Genomic DNA, 22,308 nt, shown 5'->3' on the forward strand with positions numbered 1-22,308 from the left:
TTTAACTTACATATTTTCTTAGTATGTATAAGAGATAATCCTTTATGAATAGTCATATAGATGTCTTCTTTTATAAAACCATTTAAAAATAAAATGTTTTAACATCAAATTCAAGAGATACGACCTCTTCATCATTTAATAATGATAGTTGCGAAAAGGCTTCAATGACATCAATGTGAGAAGGGGGTTGTTCTTCCACATTTTAAGAAGTATTGTATATTTGTTATTAATAAAATATATGTATTTCTTGTGGTGGTAGTATTGAGAAAAATATACCTCATGTTCAAAGAATTTGTTAATTTAGTATATTCATAAGTCTATAGGCTTTAGATTCTTCACTATAGCCTAGAAAGATAGCCTCATGTGAATGAGTGTCTAATTTCTTTCTTGTTTCATTAGAAATGAATACATGAGCTTTGCAACCAAATATTTTAAGGTAGGATAAATTTGATTGTCTTTTGTACCATAATTCAAACGGTATCTTGGAATCTTATATAGATTTTGTAGGGATCTTATTTTGGAGGTAATTGGTTGTTTAGGTAATTAGGTAAATTTGAATAAGATAGCATTGTAAGAACTATTCCTATTAATGTTCTATTTTTCCTTTTAAAAACTTCATTTTGTTGTGGTGTATAAGCTATAGTATATTCTTATTTTATTCCTTCTTTGTTACATGAATCTTTAAATCTATTTTATTTATATTCACCTCTATAATTAGATCTTAAGGTTTTAATTTTGAAACTTCTTTATTTTTCTATAAATTTTTTGTATAAGGTGAATTTTTCAAATGCTTCAGATTTGTATTTCATCAAATATACATGGAAATGTCTTGTTAGATCATCAATAAATTTAATGAAGTAATTAAATTTTAAATATGTGCCTACATAAATAAGACCACAAGTGTCAAAATGTACAAGTTCTAATAATTGCATAGTTCTTTGTACACCTTGTGTAGGAAACTTTTCCTTATATTCTTTACCTTCTATACAAGGTTGATATAAGGTAATTTTCTTTTCATCAAGGTAGTCAATTCTTTTTGCTATTATTTATATTTGTATGAATCTTTGCAAATTTATGTATCTTAGTCTTAGGTGCTACAAATGAGCTTAATTGTTTAATTGTGTTGTTGCTAGAATAGTAATTTGATGCTTGGTTGAAAGAATTGTTGTACGTAATTCATATAAATCAGGATTTAATTTGCATATTGTAATAGTTTGATCAAATTCATTTATAAATATAGTTACACCAGCTCTTATGCAAATTCCTCCGCCTACCTTATCCAATTGTTTAGCAAAGAATAAATCCTTTATAAGTCTTGGTATATGTAGTACATAAGGTATGATCTTCTCGTTGCCATTTATAAGTTTCCTCCTTCTGTTATATATAATGTAGTATTGTCTCTGAAGTAGATAACTTATTTGTCTTCACTTTTGATGTATTTGACAAATCCTTCTAATTCATGACACATATGTTGAATTGCTCCCAAATCTATATACTACATTGAATTTGAGTTTTTTGCAATTATAAGTGTTGCCACATATAATTTATTTAAGTTTGTAATAAAATTTATTTCTTTTCTACTTTTATAATTTTTAGTTGCTATTCTTATTCTGCAATCTTTGATCAAGTGACCTAGTTCTTACAAAAAAAGTACTTCTTGTTAATAGCAAATTGATCTTTTCATATGGCTTGGAGATACTACTCTTTTCAATATTTCTCTCAATACTCCCATTAAAACACTAATCTTCATCCTCAAAGGCCATATTACTTTGAATCAAATTGCATAATGCCTCCTAATTACCTTGCATTAATGTGTCCAAACATGCAAAACAATGCTTTAAACTCCAAGGCAGTCTCAATAAGCTATCTTGATGTGCTTCATGTAGTTGGGATTATACAAGAAAATTTGAAGACCATAATCCATATAGTAATTGGAATAGAGAGGCATATAAAATTGCCTCAGTCTATAGTCAAATCCATAAGGAGGATATTTGTACACAATTTCATGCATGGAATAAGGCAAGAGATAGTGCACTTGTATTACTACTAAAGTGGAAGATTATTCTTTCTTCTCCTCTTTCTTCTCCTCCTTTACTTCTACCTTCTTCTTTGTTGCATCTTCCTTCTTCTCCTTTATCTTAACCTCTACCTTCTTTTCTTCAACTTTAGAATCTTCTTTTTTGTTGTTGTCTCTCAGCAATGATAATATGTATGACTATGTAATGAGCAGACCACAAATGGAGCAGGTAAACAACTTATTAGATGAGCACTTTAAGCTTCTTACTTGATATTGAGGCTGCACTTGAAATTAGAGCCTTCGTAACAAGTTCGTCATTTACATTGTTTTTAAAAGCCTTAGATGCAACACTTTATTCAATAGAATTGGTTGTCAAAGCAGATGAGTTGGCAACATTAATTGTTGCAGCAAGTACTACAGATGGTGTAAAAATGCTTGCTGAAATTGAGCAAAGATAGGGATTTGCACGGGGCCCAAGTATTGTGGAAAAGCAAAGACTTTGGGCCCTAGTTAAAACTATAAAAAAGAAAAAAGTAAATAAGAAAAGATAGGTTATCAATCCAAAGAAAAAATTTACAAATATCACAAAGTTGAGGGGCATGTGGAATATTATAAAAACTTGAGGAATATTCTTAATATTTTAAAAAAGAATTAGGAGAATGTATAATATTTTCTCTTTTTTATTTAATGTGTTGTTAGTTTCTTTAAAAAATTAAAGACCTCCAAAAGGTTATTATGACCACATTATTTGAATATGTATTAGTAATTTTCTTTAAAAAAAATCATGGTATACTTGTTGCATTAGTTGACGAAGAGATGTGATAACAAGAATATCTAAAATTAAATATCTCATGACTAAGGCAAGTCAATAAATAAAGTTCAAACCAATTTCTTTTAAGTTTCAAAGGAATTTTAATAACAAAAGTTGTTTTCTTCCGTAATAAAGCCTTCTAAGGCCCTTATTAGTATAGATGAAAAGCCAATCTTTAATTCAAAAAAAATAGCCAAATTCTATATTCTATGTGTTTGAGTGAATTCTTAAAATTTATGAAAAATTGTTTGTTCATATTAGCAGTACAAAGTGAGCAATTCAATAAGATTTTTTGACTGATTTATGTTCTCAAAGCATTAAACATGATTTTTTATATTAGATTAGCCAAATAAATATTAAAATTGTCATTTTTCTTGATTTAAATCAAACATCTTTTCAATTGCATTAAAAATCTTTATTAGATTTAAGTTGCAACTTGAAAGTAGTTAAATTTTAAGATGGTTGTAAGAATTTATGAAAATTGTTTTTTATACTTGACTAAACATGTTATTATTTTTACCCAAGAGTACCAATCATAGGCTTAAAAATCAAAAGATAAGTTGATAACATCAATTTAAGAGTTGTCACAATTGAGGATTTAGTCCAAAAACAATTCTCACTTTTCCTTTTTATGATAAAACGCCTTTCCATTTAGAAATTAAAGATGTGTTTGATGCATAGCATATGCTACTTATAGAGAGAAGTAGCTCTTTAGAATTGACTAATAAAATTTATGAAACATGAATCTAAATCCTATTATAAAAACGTACTTTATGCATCATACAACTCTTTGAAAAATCTTAAGCTTAAGAATAAGATCATTTTGGCCCAATTCCTATCAGTTTTTTACTATTTTTTGGAGTTATGTGTCTATTTGGATTTAGGCATCAGCATCTATGCAAAATTTGACCACCATGTTTTTAGAGTCTTAAGAATTACTTTCAAAAGTTTGTCCTTAAACAAATTTTAAATTCTCCTTAAACAAGTTCTTTGATAACATAGTTAGATAGTAGGATTGTCATACCTTCTTCAAAGTTGACTAGACCTAAATCCTTTCTTAGATTTACAATAATTTATTGTGCTACTTTGATTTTATTATGTTTTTGACAACTATTCCACATAAAGTTCCTAACCACTGTCCTTGAGATTCTGAATGACTTTTACCAATCTGACCTAGATGGAAGCAAAGAACTGTAATAAAGGTAGAATTATGCTAATTGTCATGATAAATGCTTTTACAAAACTCAACCTTCAATTGCAGCAATTATTAAGTTTCTTTTGTACTCAATTTATGAAATGTTTAAACAAATAAAAATGAGAACATTAACATGTACTTAAACTAAAATAAAGGATTTGAAGTAAATTTTACTCTTAAAGGTGGTCCAAAAATAAAACCCAACACAAGAAAATATGCACATTCAACATTGTAAAATAACATACATACATACATGCATACATAGTTTGTTTACAAACAATGGCATTTTTACTTACCTTTCTTTACACAAATTGTGAATTATTTAAGCATATCAAATTTTAGCATATTAAACTTGAGTAGTGTAGAAATTTAGAATAACTTGTAGATGGTTGAAGCAGTGAACATGGACCTTCCCACTGTGGGTTGTCATTTTTCCCATCCAAGGGAGCATTCAATAGAATTCTCCAGACTCCCCCTTTTCCATTGGCAATATTAATTCAATCCATTAGGATGACTATGTATGTACTCTAGAGCTGCAATCTCACTTAAGAGAACATTATATTGTGACAGCTGACAAAGCCCCATGTGACAGTGCAGTTTAAGAATGCTACCAAATGGGTTATAGAAAATTGGACTTGTGCTTCATATGGTATTCTTCTGTCTTATTCTGTTTTATATTACTATTATTATCATTGGTTGTAGATGTGGCATTATTTTGCACTTTATCACCTAAATTCTTGTGCTGCACACTGTTTTATGATACAGAAATGGTCAAAGTCTAATCTTCTAGAGTTCAATTTGTGTCAGTGCATAATTTGATGATGGAGATGATAAGTCAAGTGTTGGATGGTTCTCAAAGTGGGTTGGTTTGCCCAGTGTTTTGTTTTGAGGATTTTTTTGAGTAGGTTCTGTAGAAATGACAAACTAACCTACAGCCTTGAGAAGTCCTTACAAAACCTACAGAAAAAAAAAAAAAAAAAAAAAAAAAAAACTTTATCTTAGAAATCCATTCAACATTCTAACATGACATGGCATAGCATGGCAAGCCAAAAATAGACAAACTAACCCTAAACCTGATTAATATTTTATTTTTTCCATCATTGAAGTTAACATCTCACAATTTTCAATCTATGCACGCATTTTACTCTAAGCTTCACATGAGCAACACCAGCTGTTCAGAATGTGATGTTGAAATAGCTGTAACAAGTAGAGAACTAAAACAAAATATAACAAAAATGCACATATGCTTTCAGTTCATTTGATGTTGCATGACAAGACTTTTTAGCAATCTTAATGTATTCCAGACACTATATATGCTGCCAAAAAATAATAAACTACATATTTAAATAACTCTTACTTATCATATCAAATTTCTAAATTAAGAACTTATGCCCAGGAATAACATTTCTCTTTATTCAAGATGATGGACCTTCAAACGCAAACTGTAAACTTACCCATTATTAAACTAGTATTGAATTAAGTGTTACGGGCAGTCACTCTCTCAACTGTAGAATTGTACGCTCTAATCAGCTAGTATTCACTAGATAATACACGCGCAATTTCTGTCGTGATGAATGCATTTAACAACCGCTGTTGACACAAAAACATATTTATCACATCTGAGCCATGAGTGATCAGTAGTAATTCCAGGTCCATAATCTTTCTTTCCTTACGTCTTTGTTCAAGGCCAAGAAAAAGCAGGAGCAATTCTGTAAACAATTGACCTATACGATAATGCCAACGGCCTAGAATCTAAATCTGATACCACTATGTTCTTGCCGAACTAATAATAACAGTTGAGAGTTGCTGAAGAGGCCAAATCAACTGTTTGTAAAGTGGGTGTCACTTATTGGCCCACAACATGCGTAGCTTGTTGTGACAAGCAACATCAGGATGACTGACGGGCAGCACAGCATTGTGCACGGCCAGCAATGGGAGCTTCAAAGGCAATATTATTCATGAAACCTTCGAACGCAAAAGGAGGGGAGTCCCATACGGTCGTACAGAGTGAGGCAACTCCCACTACGTTCCGGAGTTCATTTGCAGTCGATCGCAAGGGTATTCCCACATTAAAGTTTTACCAGCATTAAGTTGAAAAGGGTGCTACTAAGCGTAGCAGTATTTTGACACCAGGTTCTTTCACTATGGTGTATGGATTATTCACCTAAATGCGATGGCAATATCTTATTTAAAAGGGTGTACAAAAGAGAGGTCAGCGATGCGGCATCGTCGCACAACCATGAACTTGCAGGGTTACAAATCTCGACATACACTAAATTAGGATTACCTAAAAGAAGGACACAGGACGTAAAGGTCAATAGAAAAGAAATCATCCGCGACACCAATCCAAAAAAAGGGAAATCCTGAGTCATTTCACTCTGGACAAGATGAGGTTTGTGAACCAAATGCTATAATAAACCCATGCATCCAGGACAGTGATATGAGAACAGATTGACATTAAATGATAAAAGGCAGAAAGCAAACTGGGATGTACCCAAGTGGCACTTTCGCTGATAACATCATAGAATGACACCAATCTGCTGAATGCTGAACTCTATTACTTGATCTTCTTCTTCAAAAGCCTGGAAACCACATGAAGCCTAGCCAATCGCTTTAAGACTTGGCGACTGCAGCGCCAGGGCGGGCGCCTGGGGCACCAGGGGCGCGTGGGGGACCGTCCTCCTGCTCGACAGAAAATGGACAAATAGGGAGACTTCAGCTCATGATGTAGAGAAAAATCTTATAATCTAAATAGAACGCAGAAAATATCGTCGATGGCAGGCACCAATCAATTGACAATTTCAAGAGATGCAAGCAACTTAGAATTGCAAACGGGATATAGCGCAGTGCGTCAACCAAAAGTCTGACCTTGCGGCGGAACCTCTGGGGAGGCTCACGAATTCTGCGTGCCTCACGAGATCGCACACGCACCACGTGCGAGTGGATGGCACAAGAGATGCAGTATTGCATCTTAGCGTATAACTTGGGAAGCACGTACCCTGAGCAACAAACATTGTAAGAAAACCTAAAATGTCACCCAATGATGAGAAGATATCAATGTTTCACGTAGTTTTCTTGGATGCTTAGCAGGCAGGACCAAATTCCACCATGCCATGAGAAACCTACCGTCGTACACGCAAGCTTCTTGCACGTCACGAACGGCGGCCTGCTCCACGATGTTACGCACCAGAAAACGCTTCACCGCCTTGTCCTGCGAGCAATCAAATGATAACCTCTCGTTATCCCTAAACCCTATTAGGGTAGACAAAAGACATGGAGAAATCCCTCGAGGAACAGATAGGATCTGTTCATAATTAACCGGGCAAACCCAAACCTAAAAAAACGAGACCAAAACAACACCAACCTTGGGAACGCAGCGCCCACAGTTGGAGCACCTGATAGGGTTGACATGGCCACGGCCATGCTTGTTGCGACCTCCACTGCGCCTCTTGACAGTCTGTTACAATGAAAGACAGCCCCCGCACCAAAACACATCAAACCCTACACAAACCCGCGAAAATCTAGATAGGAGACAATTAAAACACAATTCGCCAATCTCTCAAATCCCGGTGAAGTCCCATGCCTCCACCGAAATGAAACGCTCGAGAACACCCACCCGAAAGGTGCGACAAGGAAAATCACGAGACCTGAGAGATGGGAGACCTACCATGGTGAGATACTTGACAGACACTGGCAAAACGACGACGAGATTGCGGGAGAATACTCCGCGAAGAGGAAGCCAAGCAAAAGAGCGAGAGCAGGAAGTGCCAGACTCTTTGTTAGCTGCGGGTTGGGGTTCCGAGAGCCCCTTCTAGCCGTAGATGCGGTTCAGGGGGACAGCTCACGACCGTCGGATGACGAGGTTTAGTTTTATCGCTCGTCTGGAATTTTAGGGTTTCGACTGTGGACGATGAACTCTCCGAAACCCTAATTGCGCGGGTGTAGGGGCTTCAGTGGACACGAACTCTCCGCGGTGAAATTCTCTCTCCCTCTCTCCCTCTCTGTCTTATTGTGCTGACTTCTCTATCGAGCCTTTCGTATTCATAGTTCGATATTTTCTCAATATCATGTTCGAATTGTATGTTTAAATTGCAGTGTTTCAACCTGCACTCCAGTGGCTTCAAGCAACATGGCCTTGTTCATTGACCACCTTCGCAGTTTCAATTGGAAACCTTGTTCCTTGGTCAAGTTCAATTCTGATTGAACACTTGCTTAGTTATCAGCCTGTTGTGAGACTGAACTTCTGCCCCATAATTTTCACACCTTGCACTGATGTGTTATTTTTTTAACTTAGCTGGATTGATTTAGGGTTTTGATTGAATTACACATTTCCTGGAAGATGTGAACCATCGTAAGACTTCATTTCCTAAATGTTATTACAGCAGCCATCGTCGACATTTGTGGTAGAATGGGGAGGTTATAGCATTAGTTGAAGAGGAGAGAATTTGAATTGGGTTGAATTACAACTCAAATGTAATACTTTGTGGTGTGGACTTTTGTTACGCTCCACTAAGATCAGCCATAGCTCTGGTCTTTGAATTCATTTGGAGTAGATGAAACAAGTCAGACAATGTGACAATATGCGAGTGCTTGATTGCAGTCATGACAAACTCGCAGGTGTTCTACACCCAATTAGTTTGCACTAAAGAAATTACCTACAGAGTCGGATGCCTATCCCACTGATGCAAACAAACTTCGTCATTACCATATACTGTGAAACAACTGAATTTCTAAGTCAAGCACATCATTTTCGCCACTTCATGAAACGAGGTTCTGCGTTCTCATTGTAAGGCCAAGCTTTTGTACAGAGCGTTTACAGCCGAGACATGGTGTCACGGACTATCATCAGCTTAGTAACACATCAAGTAGACAAGGTTGTTCCTGAAATGTTTTTAGTTAACACCTATTTCAGGATCCAAAAGGATAAAGTACAAGCTGAAAAAACGCAGCAGGATAAACACATCGTGAAATAGGTTTGCACATTCTGCACGCCTTTTCCATTGTGTATAGATAAATGGCTTAATTCCCATCAACTCGTGCGTTCACATTTTAAGGCTGTAAAGCAACGCATGACAGACCAATAATATGACATTGCAGACCTTCAACAATCAACTACGATGTTAGCCTCTCGGAATATGAAAAGAAACTGCAGCACCAGTCAATTATTCGTGACCACGTCAAAGGTCTACCGCATCCAACTGTCTCCTCAATCCCACAAAGCCAGTAAATCACTTGCTTCATGACGCGAAAGCTCTCGCAGGAGTAATGCTCCATGAGGAGTCATACGAACTCTCGCCGTACTTCCGGCATTGAATGGGCTTTCACAAGCTGCTGAATAAAGGATGTTACATAGGCTTTCCTTCTTGATAAGGCATCACGGTCAAGAAAATTCAGCTTCCACAAATTTAGGTGGAAATAGTTTCCCCCGATGATTGAAAACCATGAAGTCCAGATTTGCAGGGAACATTGTCACCCTACAAACCAAAAGTTACCAGCTGTTGTTAACTAAAAAGCCACCGATGCATGACTACTAAACACTGATATCATACTCAAATGAGATAGTGCATGGGACGAGCATGTACTTCAAGCAAATGGAACAAAATAGCAACGTATCGAGTCTACAATGCTCAAAAGCACAAATCTATCTTCCAAGGTATACTTCCAAAATGCTCACCTGTTTTCTTTCGCATCTGATAATATTGGAAGAAAAGAGCCTGGTATTTTAAGTGCAGCCCATAAACATAACACCAAACTTAGTGCAACCTCGAAGACCACCTGAAAAATACAGTAACGGGAGACCCGAATCAATTGGCACCTACTCCACAGAGCACATTTATCAGCAAACAAGAACAAACAGTGCAATGATTCTCACGATCAGACTCTGAGCAAGTGAAACACCTCAAACCTCCCTCACCTGTGCAGACGGAAAAGTAAATTCCTCATCTCTAATCTTCAAATCCCCCCTATCTGCAACACAAAACCCTCAACTCAGAAAATCCATCAAACAACTCTTTTAACTCAAGGTTAAACAGCACGAACTCGCACTCTCAATCAACATGGCATAGGGTCCATTACCTTCACGCCTTGATCCCTACTCACTCACCCTGCAAGTGAAACGGAAATCCTAATCCTCAAAATTGGAAAAAATGTTATGAATAGAACGAGAAAAAAAGGTTGTACGATCGCATGGTTTAACGAACCCTAAGAGAGAGCTCGTCAAATGGAGTGAATAAATATAATGCATCGCAGGTAATGGAGAAAAAACAAATATATATATATATATATATATATATATGTGTGTGTGTGTGTGTGTGTGTGTGTGTGCTTACATAATACGGTAGAAACGGCAGCATTTGCGAGCAATAGAGCGCCGAAGACTCCGACTCCGACGTCAAACCGTCGTCCCATTGCGACCCGTCGTAACTCACAACACGAGATCACTCACTCGCCAACTCGCAGAATGGCACTCACCACAAAACATACAAACTTGGCCTTCCCAGCAACTCACTCTTGCCATGTTGCGTTGCGATGCGAACTTGTTCGGGAGAGACGAAGTTCCCCTGCCATTTGCTGTGGTGTTCCCACGCATGGGAACAAAGGGCTCATCGCTGTTACTATAAAGTTGGTTTCTATTGCTTTCATATTTTGAGTATTTTGATGTTTTTGGGAACGTAAGTACGTCGATTTTTATTTATTCATTTATTTTCACAATTCTAAAGATGCATGGTGTTTGTGATATCCAATGTGTGATAATCAATTCACTAGTGTGCTTTGGCTTCTTCAGTTATGGAAAGAAAATTGTGTAACTTGTGGTCTTGTTAGTTTTTTGTGCCTTCTTTTACATTTAAGACATGCAAAACGTGTGTGTTGTTATTTCGTTTCATTTATTCTTAATTTGTATATAAATATACTTCTTTTTCCTTTTGTACTTTTTTACTTTTTTTTTTTTTAGTATCTCCATGTTCTGACAAACATTCGTAAATGAACATCGGTTGGGAATTATATGTGGTAATATTTCACAAATTTTAATATGTTTGTTAGGATTTTCTTTTCTTTTCTTTTCTTCCAACAAAAATATTTAAGCAACCAACACATGTTTCTTCGCTTTTTTATGATTAGTTTTTGGGAGGCATGATTTACAAAAATTTGGCCTCTGGTAAATGTGTGTATTTTTATGCTACCTAAAAAAGGTGGCAACCATTTTTTCTATATTTATTTAGCAAGCTGGCGATTTTCAAATGAATCAAGTATAGATTTTTTTTTTTTTTTTTTTTTTTTTTTTTAAAAAAACATGAATAATTTTTTTGAAAAAACAAGGTACCCTAAAATGTAGAATAGTTATTACTCAAGAAGTTTTCAAAATCTAGAGATCCAAAGAAAATGAAAATTTGAACAATATTCAAATTATTTTAATAGTAACAATTGTTTTAAAAAAGTAAATTTTAAACAAATCAACGGACTTCAAACTTTGGTTTTAATTGTTTTCTGAAGAATTGTTTTATATAATACCCTTATAATGCTATACTCGCTTACAGTACTTAAATCAATCTCATTCTCAACCCCTTTTTTGATTCTTTCCCTTTTTCGCACTCTGTATATTCATGCATGCATATACACACATATTCAACTGGATACCAAACTTTAAATGAATAAATTAAGGAATAAAATATCAAGTTCTATTCAATGTCGAAATTTCAATTATCTGAACCTTTACATTATTCTGTTGTATTTTTACATCATAATTCTTGTTCTCAAGCAATAGAAGTTATTTTTAGAAAACACTTTTACATATTTATTTAGCTAATTTAGTATTTCACAGGCTGTGGTTTTATCATCCACAAACATTTCAGATCAGTGTCATTCATTTTGAAAACTCTGTTTCTTAAATTCAAATTTTAGAAAAATGAATAAACATAATTTTGTTGTGAGGTTTAAAACAATATATATACTTACCAATTATAATATTCTTAAACTGTAGTTTTATGATTGAAATATAAACAAATAACATCCATAATCTTTTACTTTCACATGGTTTTGTTTATTTATTTATTTTCTTGTTTTCTAGCCTACAAAATGAATAATTTAGTAAATGGGTGGGTCCTATTATCATTCATCTATAGGTATAAATGAACACACACACACACACACACACACATATATATATATATATATATGTATATACATACAAGTTATTTACTTGTTCCCAAGTCATGAATAAAAATCATTGCTTTGATCTCTATTTGATCTAAAACATCCATTCATCACTTCCAAACATGACAAAAAAATAGTTAAACGACAGTCACAAAGACTTTCGATTTATAATTTATTTAGGTCCCCCCCCTCCTTTTAAAACTAAAGTCATGAGGCTCTCACTTTAAAGTTCCCACAACATTTAATTGCCAGAGTTCGAACAATGATCCAAATAACGGACGAATGAAAAATTGAGAATATTTCATCCACCCACAGCAGTGATCCTCCACGTGGACCTTGCCAGGCCGAAAATGGCGCCATAGAACAGGCGCCAGATATTTATTAATTTTGATTTTTTAATTTTACCACAAAGATTTTGTAAATTTGAATTTTATCGCGGGCCAGGTGCCGACGATGGAAAGCCACATTGCGCCTTATTCCGCAACTGAGTGATCCCAGTTGCAGTTGCAGCTGCTCCTCGTGCGTACCCTACGCTGCTGGATTGCGTGCAATCCTCCCCTGCTCTGTAGGTCCAGCCAGCATCACAGTTCTTGAGTGCGGATGGAGAGACTTGTCTTTTTGGCTTCAGGCTGTGTGTTGTTATTCATCCGCGGGTTTAGTCGGCTGGATCCGATTAGGATTCGCTTTCGCTCGTCGAAATGGATGAACTCACGATGCCGTGTGTGACATTTGTGGTTTGTTTAAGGGAAGCGAGTTTTGGAGAGAAGAGGAGGCTGGAGAGTTGGAGGAATCCGCGTATTGCTTGCGTGGAGATCGATTGAGGATACGAGGCTTTGAGCTGAAGTTTGGCAGCGCGGCATCGTGGAGAAGCGCAATTTGTGTGGTGGAGTGGTCATCAGATGGCGGTGAATTTTGCAGAGTTGAGCGCTGCGTGCTGTGCGAGCACGAGTAGGTTCGCTGGTAGGGGAGTTGGAGAGTGTGTGAGAGTTGGAGCCGTGAAGCCGCTTTTGTGTAGTCAAGGAGGAGTAGTAGTTTTGAATTCTTTGCAGAATAGGGGGAAAGTAGGTTTTTGTGAAGTAGCGATTGCTCGAATTGGACGAGGAGAAGCGACTTTGAAAGGAGGTGTGAGACGTCGGTCGGGAAGCGTCCATGGTTTAGCTTCGGATCGGCGATCGATTGTAGATGATGATAACAGCAGTGCGAAGGTAGAGGATGCTTCGAAAGGGAAAGATTTCTCGCAGGGGGCGAGCTCGGTGACATTGATGTCGGAAGAAGATGCTAAAGCCGCCGTGGTTTCGGAAGTCACTCTTAAAGGCGACAAGTTCAACATCACTGAATATCCAGACAAAGAAGAAGCTCAGCCTGATGCGCATCCCGTCAACTCCTTGGCGGATTCGGTGCTGAACCTAATCAGTGACGATCGTCGAGAATTTTCGCTTACTGAAGTAGGCGGACTGTGGAAAACAGGGGATGATGCAGGCGCAGTGAGCATTCCTGAGTTCAGTGATTCTGCATTCGACGAGAAAGATGGAGTGTCACCCTTGGATGAATTTACGACCACCGAACTTACGATGGAGCATGCACAACTTGCACGCATCACCACTGATATCTGGTACTTGCAAAATGCATTTGCCTTCTTCGGAGCAGTCCGTGCCACGGAAGCCCTGATGTCTGTCTTTTCGACCTCGCCCCCTGACTTTGGCAAGCTTTCAGAACTTCTAAATGCCCTAGACCCGTTTACAATATCTTGGCTGGCTTACAACGTGCACGAGCCCATGGAAGAACTTACGATGGTTGACCCTTCGGATCTGGAGAAGGTATTGAATTTGAGGACTACCCTATGGGATGCACTTCACAACTTTTACGAACGACAATGGAAAGTTGTAAGTTGAACTCATGGTCTTCAAACTTTGTGGGTTTTCATTTAATTCAATTCAATTTACTTTTTAGAAATCAGTGTCTCGACACACCGAATTCTTGCATCCTAATCATCCCGCTTTCTTGAGGACGACGGTTTCAAGCTGAGGACATATCTCGGTGCAAATCCCTCTGAATGTGTTGCGAAAGTAACCTGTGGAGCACTTCGATTTCTTCAAAGTGATTGAATATTATCGATAACTATCGCTATTGTTATCAGTGGCACTTAAGTATACACGAGTTGCTCATTTCGCTCATATTCATGAGTTAGGGCTGTTGCCGCTGTTGTGCACTAACATGCAGCCCATAGTTTTTCTGCTGCGAGAAGCAGACCACTGTGACAGAAGTGGATTTCAGTACTAACGCTGTAGGCTCTTGATGGTGTTGCAGATGGCCACACTTGCCGTGGTGAGGTTGTTCACTCTAATTAATTCTTACATACCATCAGCGGAGGAGATCACGGGCAAAGTGAAGTTCTTGTGGGATGCTCTTATGGCACTTCCAGTTTTCTAATTGTACTTTGCCGAGGTTGTGTGCGATGGAAGAGGAAACGTGTACAGCAATTTGTTAATCTATTTTTTACTCCATCGATTCTTTCTAAGGACTGATTAAGATTGGTTTTCTTTACAGGATTGATAAGTTAGGGTTTCCAAGATTGATTTAGTTTTTTCTGTGAATTGTATCATAATAACTCTTCAAATGTCTCTTTAGTACCATGTATGTACTCTTTATGAATAATTTCAAGAGATTGGTAAAATAAGACATATTTGTATTATTATGAAGTGATTAAATATTGAATTAGATGCTTCTATTGTCATGTAGGTACACTTGAACACCGATCTTGTTCTAGTGGTTGTTGAAGGAAATTAAAATAAAAAAGAAATTTCAAATAATATGATAATTACAAAAACACATTTTGTGTTTGTTTCATGGAAATTCTAACCAAGAATAATATTTTTTTAGAAGAAGATGATATAGAATAATATCTTGTTGAGTAATTTTTTTTAGGAGAAGATAATATAGAATAACATCTTGTTGTAATTATTTTCCACTTGTATCTTTTTTTATGATTAAAATTTCACTTTCTTCACAGATTTATTAGTTATTAAAATTCTAATTTGATATATTTGATAGATTATAAATATTAAATTTCTTTTTGACATGACTTCAACAAACTATGTTGGAATTGGACATAAATTATATTAATTGAGTGTGTAACTCCTATTAGACATAAAGAAGAATGGGCAATTCACATTGCTTTGTCAATTGATTAGTTGTAGTGGCCATTTATTGAGGGTAATATCATTTAGTTGTTGTAGCTTATCAAGCCATCATATAGCCTAGCAAGACAAGTGTCCACATGTTAATTGGACATTGTTGATTAAATTAGTTGTTTGTGTGTTTACACTAGAAAATCCATATGATTAGACCATGGACTTGTGTTATATAAAGAGTAGAAATAGCGGTTCATTTTAAGCATTTGTTTTCTTGAATCTTTGATAGTAAAGTTGAGAACTCTTTTGTATTTGCTTCATAAAACTTCTATCTTAGCAATATACTTCTTCTTTATTTTCTTACATGGTATCAGATCCTTGATACTCTATTTTTACTCTTTGATGGATGTGAGTAAATCAATTGAGGTTGTTTTATAAGACTTGATCTTTCGATCAACTTTGAGAAGATTTTATTTTTTTGCATTAGCTTGAGAGGAATTGAACCTCTAATGAACCTAGAATTCAAGCTACTAATGTTTTTGGTAATTCATAATTGAAGCAACAAGGCATTAATTTTGAAGGAGAAAGAACACTTTCAAATTTCAATGCTACAAGCAATAGGTGCTGGAGCTTGCAGCTATTGATCTGATCATACCAATATTGGAGCCTACTAGCAATGGTGAGATCCAATAATAGAAGTGGAACCTGATAGCAACAACGATAGGATCTGGGAGAGTAAGTTAATACATTAGATAAGAAAAATAAAACAAATGATGAATCTGTCTTTGTAGCTACATTATATGTCACTATGAATGAAAAAAAAATGGTTCATCAATTTTGGTGCTTCTCAATACATGCTAAGAAATCAAAGTTGGTTTTCAAGTTACAAAAACTTATCATAAGGCCCTAAAGTCTATTTAGGCGATGATACTGGACTTGCCATCAAAGAAAATGATAAGATCTCTTTCCAATTTTCAAAGAACATTTGCAAGGATATATACAATATCTTGTACACTGAAAGATTGGCTAAGAATTTGTTTTTTCTTAGCAAAATGATAAATCAAGGTTATAAAGTTAATTTTAATGCTGATACATGTCTCATGAAAGAAGATAACACAACCATCAAAGGTGTTAGACATGGTAGCTTATACAAGCTATTGAGATCTTTAGATGAAGATAAAAAGTCTTTTCTTGTTACTAAGACAAAACAAACTTTGAACAAGGCTGATCTTTAACATCAACGATATGGTCATCTTAGCATTTTGGGCTTGAAGAAACTACAAGCACGTGATATGGTTGCTCATCTGGACATAGGCAAGGATACAAAGTTAGAGTTTTGTGAGAGATGCGTTTATAGAAAACAACATCATGATGCTTTTCCAACAAAAGATGGTACTTGTGTAAGAAAACTCTTGGAATTGATACATTCTGATGTAAATGATCTTATAAAGATAACATCTCATGGAGGAACAAAATACTTTGTTATTTTTATTTATGATTTTTTTTTTTTTTAATTTGTTTTCTTCATGAAACAAAAGTCTGAAGTCTTGGATAACTTTAGGATTTTTAAGGCTCTAGTTGAGAAACAAATGGACTTAGAGATTCAAAAATTGTATAGTAACAATAGTAGAAAATACACATCTAGGCCTTCAAACAATTTTGTGAGCAACATGGCATTAAAAGATAATTTTCAATCCCTTATATGTCTCAACAAAATGGAGTTGTAAAACATAAGAATTGGACATTATTTGAGAGTACGAGGTACATGTTACAACATAAATAACTTTCAAATGCATGGTGGGCAAAAACCATTAATATTGTACAATATGTCCTTAATTGAGCTCTTATTATAGTTGTAGAAAAAAAAACATTGGAAGAAGTTTCGTCAAGTATAAAACCTTCAATACAATATCTTTGTATCTTTGGATATAATGTCTATGTACATGTTCCAGATGGAAAAAGTACAAAACTTAATCCCATAAGCAAAAAATGTATATTTTTGGGCTATGTTGAGAGTACTAAGTGCTATCATTTATATGATGTTAAAAATGGTTCCATAATTAAGAATTGTGATGTTAAATTTATTGAATGTGAAGACTTTAAACAAACAAAAGGAACTTTGGAGGTTTTTATTGATAAATCTCAAGAAAAAAGGATTAAAATTGAGCCTATAGATCTTCATTAGATTCAAAAAGTAATAATGAAGATACAATGGGAGATTTGGACATTGGTAAAAGTGACCAATAACTAACTATTGAATCTTCAACTTCTGTTTGAGATATTTGAATACAAGCTTGAGCATTTAGACAACAATATGTGCCTTTAAACCTACCTCCAATCTAACCTCCACCTCCACCTTTACTTATAATGATGCGTGCAAGAGCTCAACTTTTGGCACAACAACAAATAACTGATGAATCAACATTCATAACTTCAACATATATGGCACATGATTTTCACACAAGCATTGAAGAACTAACTACTATCATTTAAGCTATAAGAAGGGATGATACTTAGAAGTGGAAAGAAATAATGGATTCAGAGTATTAAAGTCTCATTGATAAGAAGAGTTGGACTTTGATATCATTACTTGCAAACAAACAATCAATTGGTTGCAAATGGATTTTTAAAATGAAATATAATACAAATGATTCAATAGAGTGCTAGAAGATAAGTTTTGTTGTAAAAGATTATGCACAAAAAGAAGATATTGATTACAATGAGACTTTTATTCTAGTGGCAAAAATAACCTCAATTTGTATACTTCTTACACTAGATGTAGTTGAAGATTTGGAAGTTTATCAAACGGATATCAAGACAACATTCTTAAAAGGAGATCTTGAAGAGGAGATATATATATGAACCAAACAAAAGGCTATATATTAGAAGGTAAATAATGATTGCTGTGTAAACTTTCTAAAACTCTTTATAGGCTCAAATAATCTCCTAGGCCATGGTACACAAAGATAGATGATTATTTTGCCTTAAAAAGTTTGAGAAGGAGCTATGTTGATCTTAATATTTATATGTTGTATATAACTAATGGATTCTTCATCATCATTGCACTCTATGTGGATGACTTGATGCTTATGTCTAATAATAAAGAACTTCTCTTAGAAATAAAAAGAAACTTAGCTAAGAGGTTTGAAATAGAGGATTTAGAAGAAATCCATTATATTTTAGGTGTGTAAATTATGAAGAACCAAAATATTTGTAAAATCTATCTTAATTAGCAAAAATATGTGAAAAATATCTTTGAAAGGTTTGGCATGAAAGATTGTAAATCTTTGGCTATAACTTTGAATTCTAATAGTAAATTGTTAAGAGACATGAGTACACAAATTTCTATGGAGATTGAAGCAATGAAGGAGATTCCATATCAAAATGCGGTGGACAATTTAGTCCATGTAATGATAGGCATCCAAGCCAATATTTTATATTTTGTGGAAGTTGTTAGTTAATATATGGCAAATCTTGGCCCACAACATTGGATAGTGGTGAAACACATTTTGCAATATCTTCAAAGCAAATCAGATCATGTGCTAGTAGAAGCTCTTTGAGTTTGCAAGTGGTTGGTTATTGTGATGCAGACTATGTAGGAGATATTAATACATGACGTTCAACCACTAATTATACATTCTTTTTGGCTGCTAGTGCAATTAGTTGGAACAGTAAGAAGCAACCAATAGTTGCATTATCTACCACCAAAGTAGAGTATATGGTATCTACTCATACTGCAAAGGAGGCAATTTGGCTTCAAAGGTTTTTTAAAGATATTAGATTTTTATAAGAAGGTTGTTTGACTATTTTCAATGATAATCAAAGTTACATTTCTCTTTCTAGGAATCCTACATTCTATGCTTGTACTAACCATATTAAAATTCAAGATCACTTTATTTGTGAAAAGATTGAAAGTAGCCACATCAACTTAGTTTTTTGTAGGACTCAAGACAAGGTTGCAGATGTTTTGACCAAAGGACTAATTCGTAAAAAATATTATAAATTCAAGGAAATGATGGGTATCATCAAATTGAATTAGTCTAATATGTTATTAAGTAGGAGTGTTAATAGAGTGTGTAACTCCTATTAGACATAAAGAAGAATAGGTGGTTGACACTGCTTTGGCAATTGACAAGTTATAGCTGCCATTTTTTGGTAGTAATACCATTTAGCCGCCATAGCCTACAAAGCTGTCATACAACCTAACAAGACGAGTGTCCACATGTTAATTGGACATTATTGACTAGACTAATTGTTTGTATGTTAACACTAAAAAGTTCATATGATTGGACCATAGACTTATGCTATATAAGGAATAAAAGTAGAGGTTCATTTTAAGCATTTGTTCTCTTGAATTCTTGAAAGTAAGGTAGAGAACTCTTTTGTATTTGCTTCATAAAACTTCTATCTCAGCAATATACTTCTTCTTTATTTTTTCACAAAATGAATAAGGTTTTAAATTAAAAAAATGGATTGGATATTTATCACGTTATAAAGTAGAGAATTAATTTATTGAAAAGAAAAAATAACTTAAATATTTTTAATGTTTATGTAATGTCTTAGAAATTATTTGTTTCATCAAATAAAGATTGGTTTATATGAAAGAAAAAATTCATTAGCTATTCACAATATTGAAGAAAATTTAAATATTTAATTAAATTATATATATATATATATATATTTTTGTGAGTATATTATTAAATCTTCTTTCTGTATATATAAACTTAAATTTTCAAATTTATTTTTTTTTTAAAAATAAATATATTTTATATTATTAAAATAATTTTTATTTAATATTACTCAAAACATTAAGAGAGATATTTGAAATATCATAATAACTACGATATTTTTATTTATAGTTTTGATATAAATATTAAAATCAATTAGAATGAATGAATCAATTTAATTTAGCTAAACATGTAGTGAATATTTTAATCTCTAATTTTTTTGTAAAATTTTATACTCTCTATTCTATTTTTTTTTAAAGATTTATAAATCATTCTTTAATTAAATATTTATATTAACTATTTAGAAGAAAAATAGATTAAAATACATATAACATATTAAATAATAATTCCGAGTAATAATTTTTATAATGTAGTTATTTAAAATTTATAAAAATCAATGATAATTTATGATAAAAAGTTGTAATTTTTTTTCTAATAAATAGATATTAAATTTTGTAATTTATATGTATAAATTTATACATAATTTTATAGAACCAAATCAATTCAAAGTAGACTTATTTATAGCTTTATTAAGTAAATACCATGTACATGTCCTATTTATGTAGGACATCAACAAAATTTTTCAATTTTAAGTAATACAAGACATAAATTATTCTACTTATTGTATATTGAATTTAATATAGAATAAAGAATGAATGTGAATAAATATAAAACTACACAAGAAAGAGAGTCTTGTTTTAAAACCTCAATAACTATTCTATTCCATCTCATGATTGCTATCTAATAATTGTGAATTTATTTTTAAAATATAAAAAAAATATTTTTTTGATTTGAAGAAAATATTCTACATTAATAGGAGATGAATATATATATATATATATATATAATTTTGTTATATATATATATATAATTTTTAAAGTATAAAATTTGATTTAAAATTTATTCTATATTTTTTTTAAGAATTATTAAATTAAATTTTATAAAAACACCTAAATTATTGTTGATTATTTATTTTCAAAAAAATACTTAAAATTTCTAACTAGTATCCATAAATTAGATAAATTTTATTAAAATAAATAAAAATAACAAAAAAAAATTTAAACTTAGATTTTATTTAAATATAAAGTGCTATAGATGATCTTCTTAAGAAGTATTATTTAAAATTTTCTAAGGTAGAAATTTGAAAAAAAATCATGACATGTGAATTTTTAAAGAGTCTTGAATATTTAAAAGAAAATTAATTTTTTGTCTATTTTTTTCATTGAAGTAAATAAAGATTTGAAAAAAAAAAATTATTAAAAATCTGATGGTAGATTGATCAATGTTTATTTTAAAGCCATTGTAAGGAGTAAAATATTCATAATACTAAAGTCCAAAAAACTAAAATTAGAATTAAATAATAATAAAAATAATAGTAATAATAAGTTAAGTATGACATGTACTTTGAAATATTTCTAATGTTTTAGAGTACAAAGAAGAAGAAAGAGTTGTAAAAACAAGAAGCAAGAACAATCTATAAAAAATAATTTACTTTCTTTTTCTTGTATGAGTTTCTGTGAGGTTTTTAAAAAGTTATGGTATAATATGAGTAATATTAACTTCTTCACTAATAGTCACTTTTATATATATGTAATTTGATGAGGTATTAATGCTTATACAAAATATTTTTTATATTAACAATAAATAACTTCAAGAAAGAGATATCTTTACCAAATTACTAAAAAAGATTGTAGATTTATTACAATTAATTTATAGTAGTGGTAAATCTACTAGCTATGATCAATTCTTTCAATAAGATAGTATTATTTATTTTTTTTAGATATATACAATTTTTTTTATGTAATCAAAGATAAGCTAAGTAATGACATTCAAAATAAATAAATAAATAAATAATTCATGTGAGAATTCAAAAATTAAGACTAAAAATAAGAGTTGGTCATCAATCATGTATATCCATGATATATTAGAGATTAATAAATCATCATAATTGCTAAACCTTAAGAATTAAAATTTATAAATATTATATTAATTAAAATTTATTAAAATTCTATAAATAAAATAATATTAATAATTACATAATATACCTAAAATAGAATTAAAATTATATGTATATTATTTAAATATTTTTATCTTATAATAATCTAAAGTATGAAGTATTAAAATTAATTTTATAAAAGATATTATTTATAATTAAGTAAAATAATAATTTATTTATTTTAAGAATAAAAATTAACTAATTATTCAATAAATATTAATATTTATAAATATACATATAATAATTTATAATTCAAGGTTTTATATAAATTTTAAAATAA

At 32.8% G+C, this 22,308-nt stretch overlaps 3 protein-coding genes across 4 annotated transcripts; 1 reads left to right on the forward strand and 2 right to left on the reverse strand.

Moving 5' to 3' along the window:
- Nucleotides 1-6,464: 6,464 nt before the first annotated feature.
- LOC112283978 (small ribosomal subunit protein eS26y) lies at nt 6,465-7,760 on the reverse strand. Its single transcript, XM_024523405.3, has 5 exons — nt 7,691-7,760; nt 7,388-7,480; nt 7,150-7,234; nt 6,892-7,022; nt 6,465-6,705 (listed from the first exon to the last, which is right to left on the reverse strand). Exons 1-5 carry the CDS (start codon nt 7,691-7,693, stop codon nt 6,637-6,639), a joined length of 381 nt encoding a protein of 126 aa, XP_024379173.1. The 5' UTR covers nt 7,694-7,760; the 3' UTR covers nt 6,465-6,636.
- A 1,138-nt stretch (nt 7,761-8,898) lies between these two features.
- Nucleotides 8,899-10,517, reverse strand: LOC112283979 (membrane magnesium transporter). The gene is made up of 4 exons (XM_024523406.3): nt 10,353-10,517; nt 9,938-9,990; nt 9,698-9,798; nt 8,899-9,497 (listed from the first exon to the last, which is right to left on the reverse strand). Exons 1-4 carry the CDS (start codon nt 10,429-10,431, stop codon nt 9,404-9,406), a joined length of 327 nt encoding a protein of 108 aa, XP_024379174.1. The 5' UTR covers nt 10,432-10,517; the 3' UTR covers nt 8,899-9,403.
- Nucleotides 10,518-12,644: 2,127 nt separating this feature from the next.
- Nucleotides 12,645-14,853, forward strand: LOC112284081 (uncharacterized). Of its 2 annotated transcripts, XM_024523602.3 has the most exons (3): nt 12,645-12,739; nt 12,920-14,057; nt 14,482-14,853. In XM_024523602.3, the coding sequence occupies exons 2-3, from the start codon at nt 13,074-13,076 to the stop codon at nt 14,602-14,604; spliced, it is 1,107 nt and encodes a 368-aa protein (XP_024379370.1). In that variant the 5' UTR covers nt 12,645-12,739; nt 12,920-13,073; the 3' UTR covers nt 14,605-14,853. The 2 variants fall into 2 exon arrangements, with proteins under 2 accessions (XP_024379370.1, XP_024379369.1); XM_024523601.3 differs by lacking the exon at nt 12,645-12,739 and having other exon boundaries at nt 12,761-14,057.
- The last annotated feature ends 7,455 nt before the right edge of the window (nt 14,854-22,308 follow it).

This window comes from Physcomitrium patens, chromosome 6, assembly GCF_059467195.1.
Source record: "Physcomitrium patens ecotype Gransden chromosome 6, ASM5946719v1, whole genome shotgun sequence".
Lineage (NCBI taxonomy): Eukaryota > Viridiplantae > Streptophyta > Bryopsida > Funariales > Funariaceae > Physcomitrium > Physcomitrium patens.

Bases quoted from the DNA above. Each gene is read 5' to 3' on its own strand.
- LOC112284081 (XM_024523602.3), top strand. From the start codon at position 13,074: ATGGCGGTGAATTTTGCAGAGTTGAGCGCTGCGTGCTGTGCGAGCACG. The intron at 14,058-14,481 runs GTAAGTTGAACT...ATGGTGTTGCAG, and splicing joins ACGAACGACAATGGAAAGTT to ATGGCCACACTTGCCGTGGT.
- LOC112283978 (XM_024523405.3), bottom strand. The intron at 7,235-7,387 runs GTTGGTGTTGTT...GATTGCTCGCAG, and splicing joins GTGGGCGCTGCGTTCCCAAG to GACAAGGCGGTGAAGCGTTT. The intron at 6,706-6,891 runs GTCAGACTTTTG...TCTGTCGAGCAG, and splicing joins CCCAGAGGTTCCGCCGCAAG to GAGGACGGTCCCCCACGCGC.
- LOC112283979 (XM_024523406.3), bottom strand. From the start codon at position 10,431: ATGGGACGACGGTTTGACGTCGGAGTCGGAGTCTTCGGCGCTCTATTG. The intron at 9,799-9,937 runs GTGAGGGAGGTT...TGTATTTTTCAG, and splicing joins TTACTTTTCCGTCTGCACAG to GTGGTCTTCGAGGTTGCACT. The intron at 9,498-9,697 runs GTGAGCATTTTG...TTTGGTTTGTAG, and splicing joins TCAGATGCGAAAGAAAACAG to GGTGACAATGTTCCCTGCAA.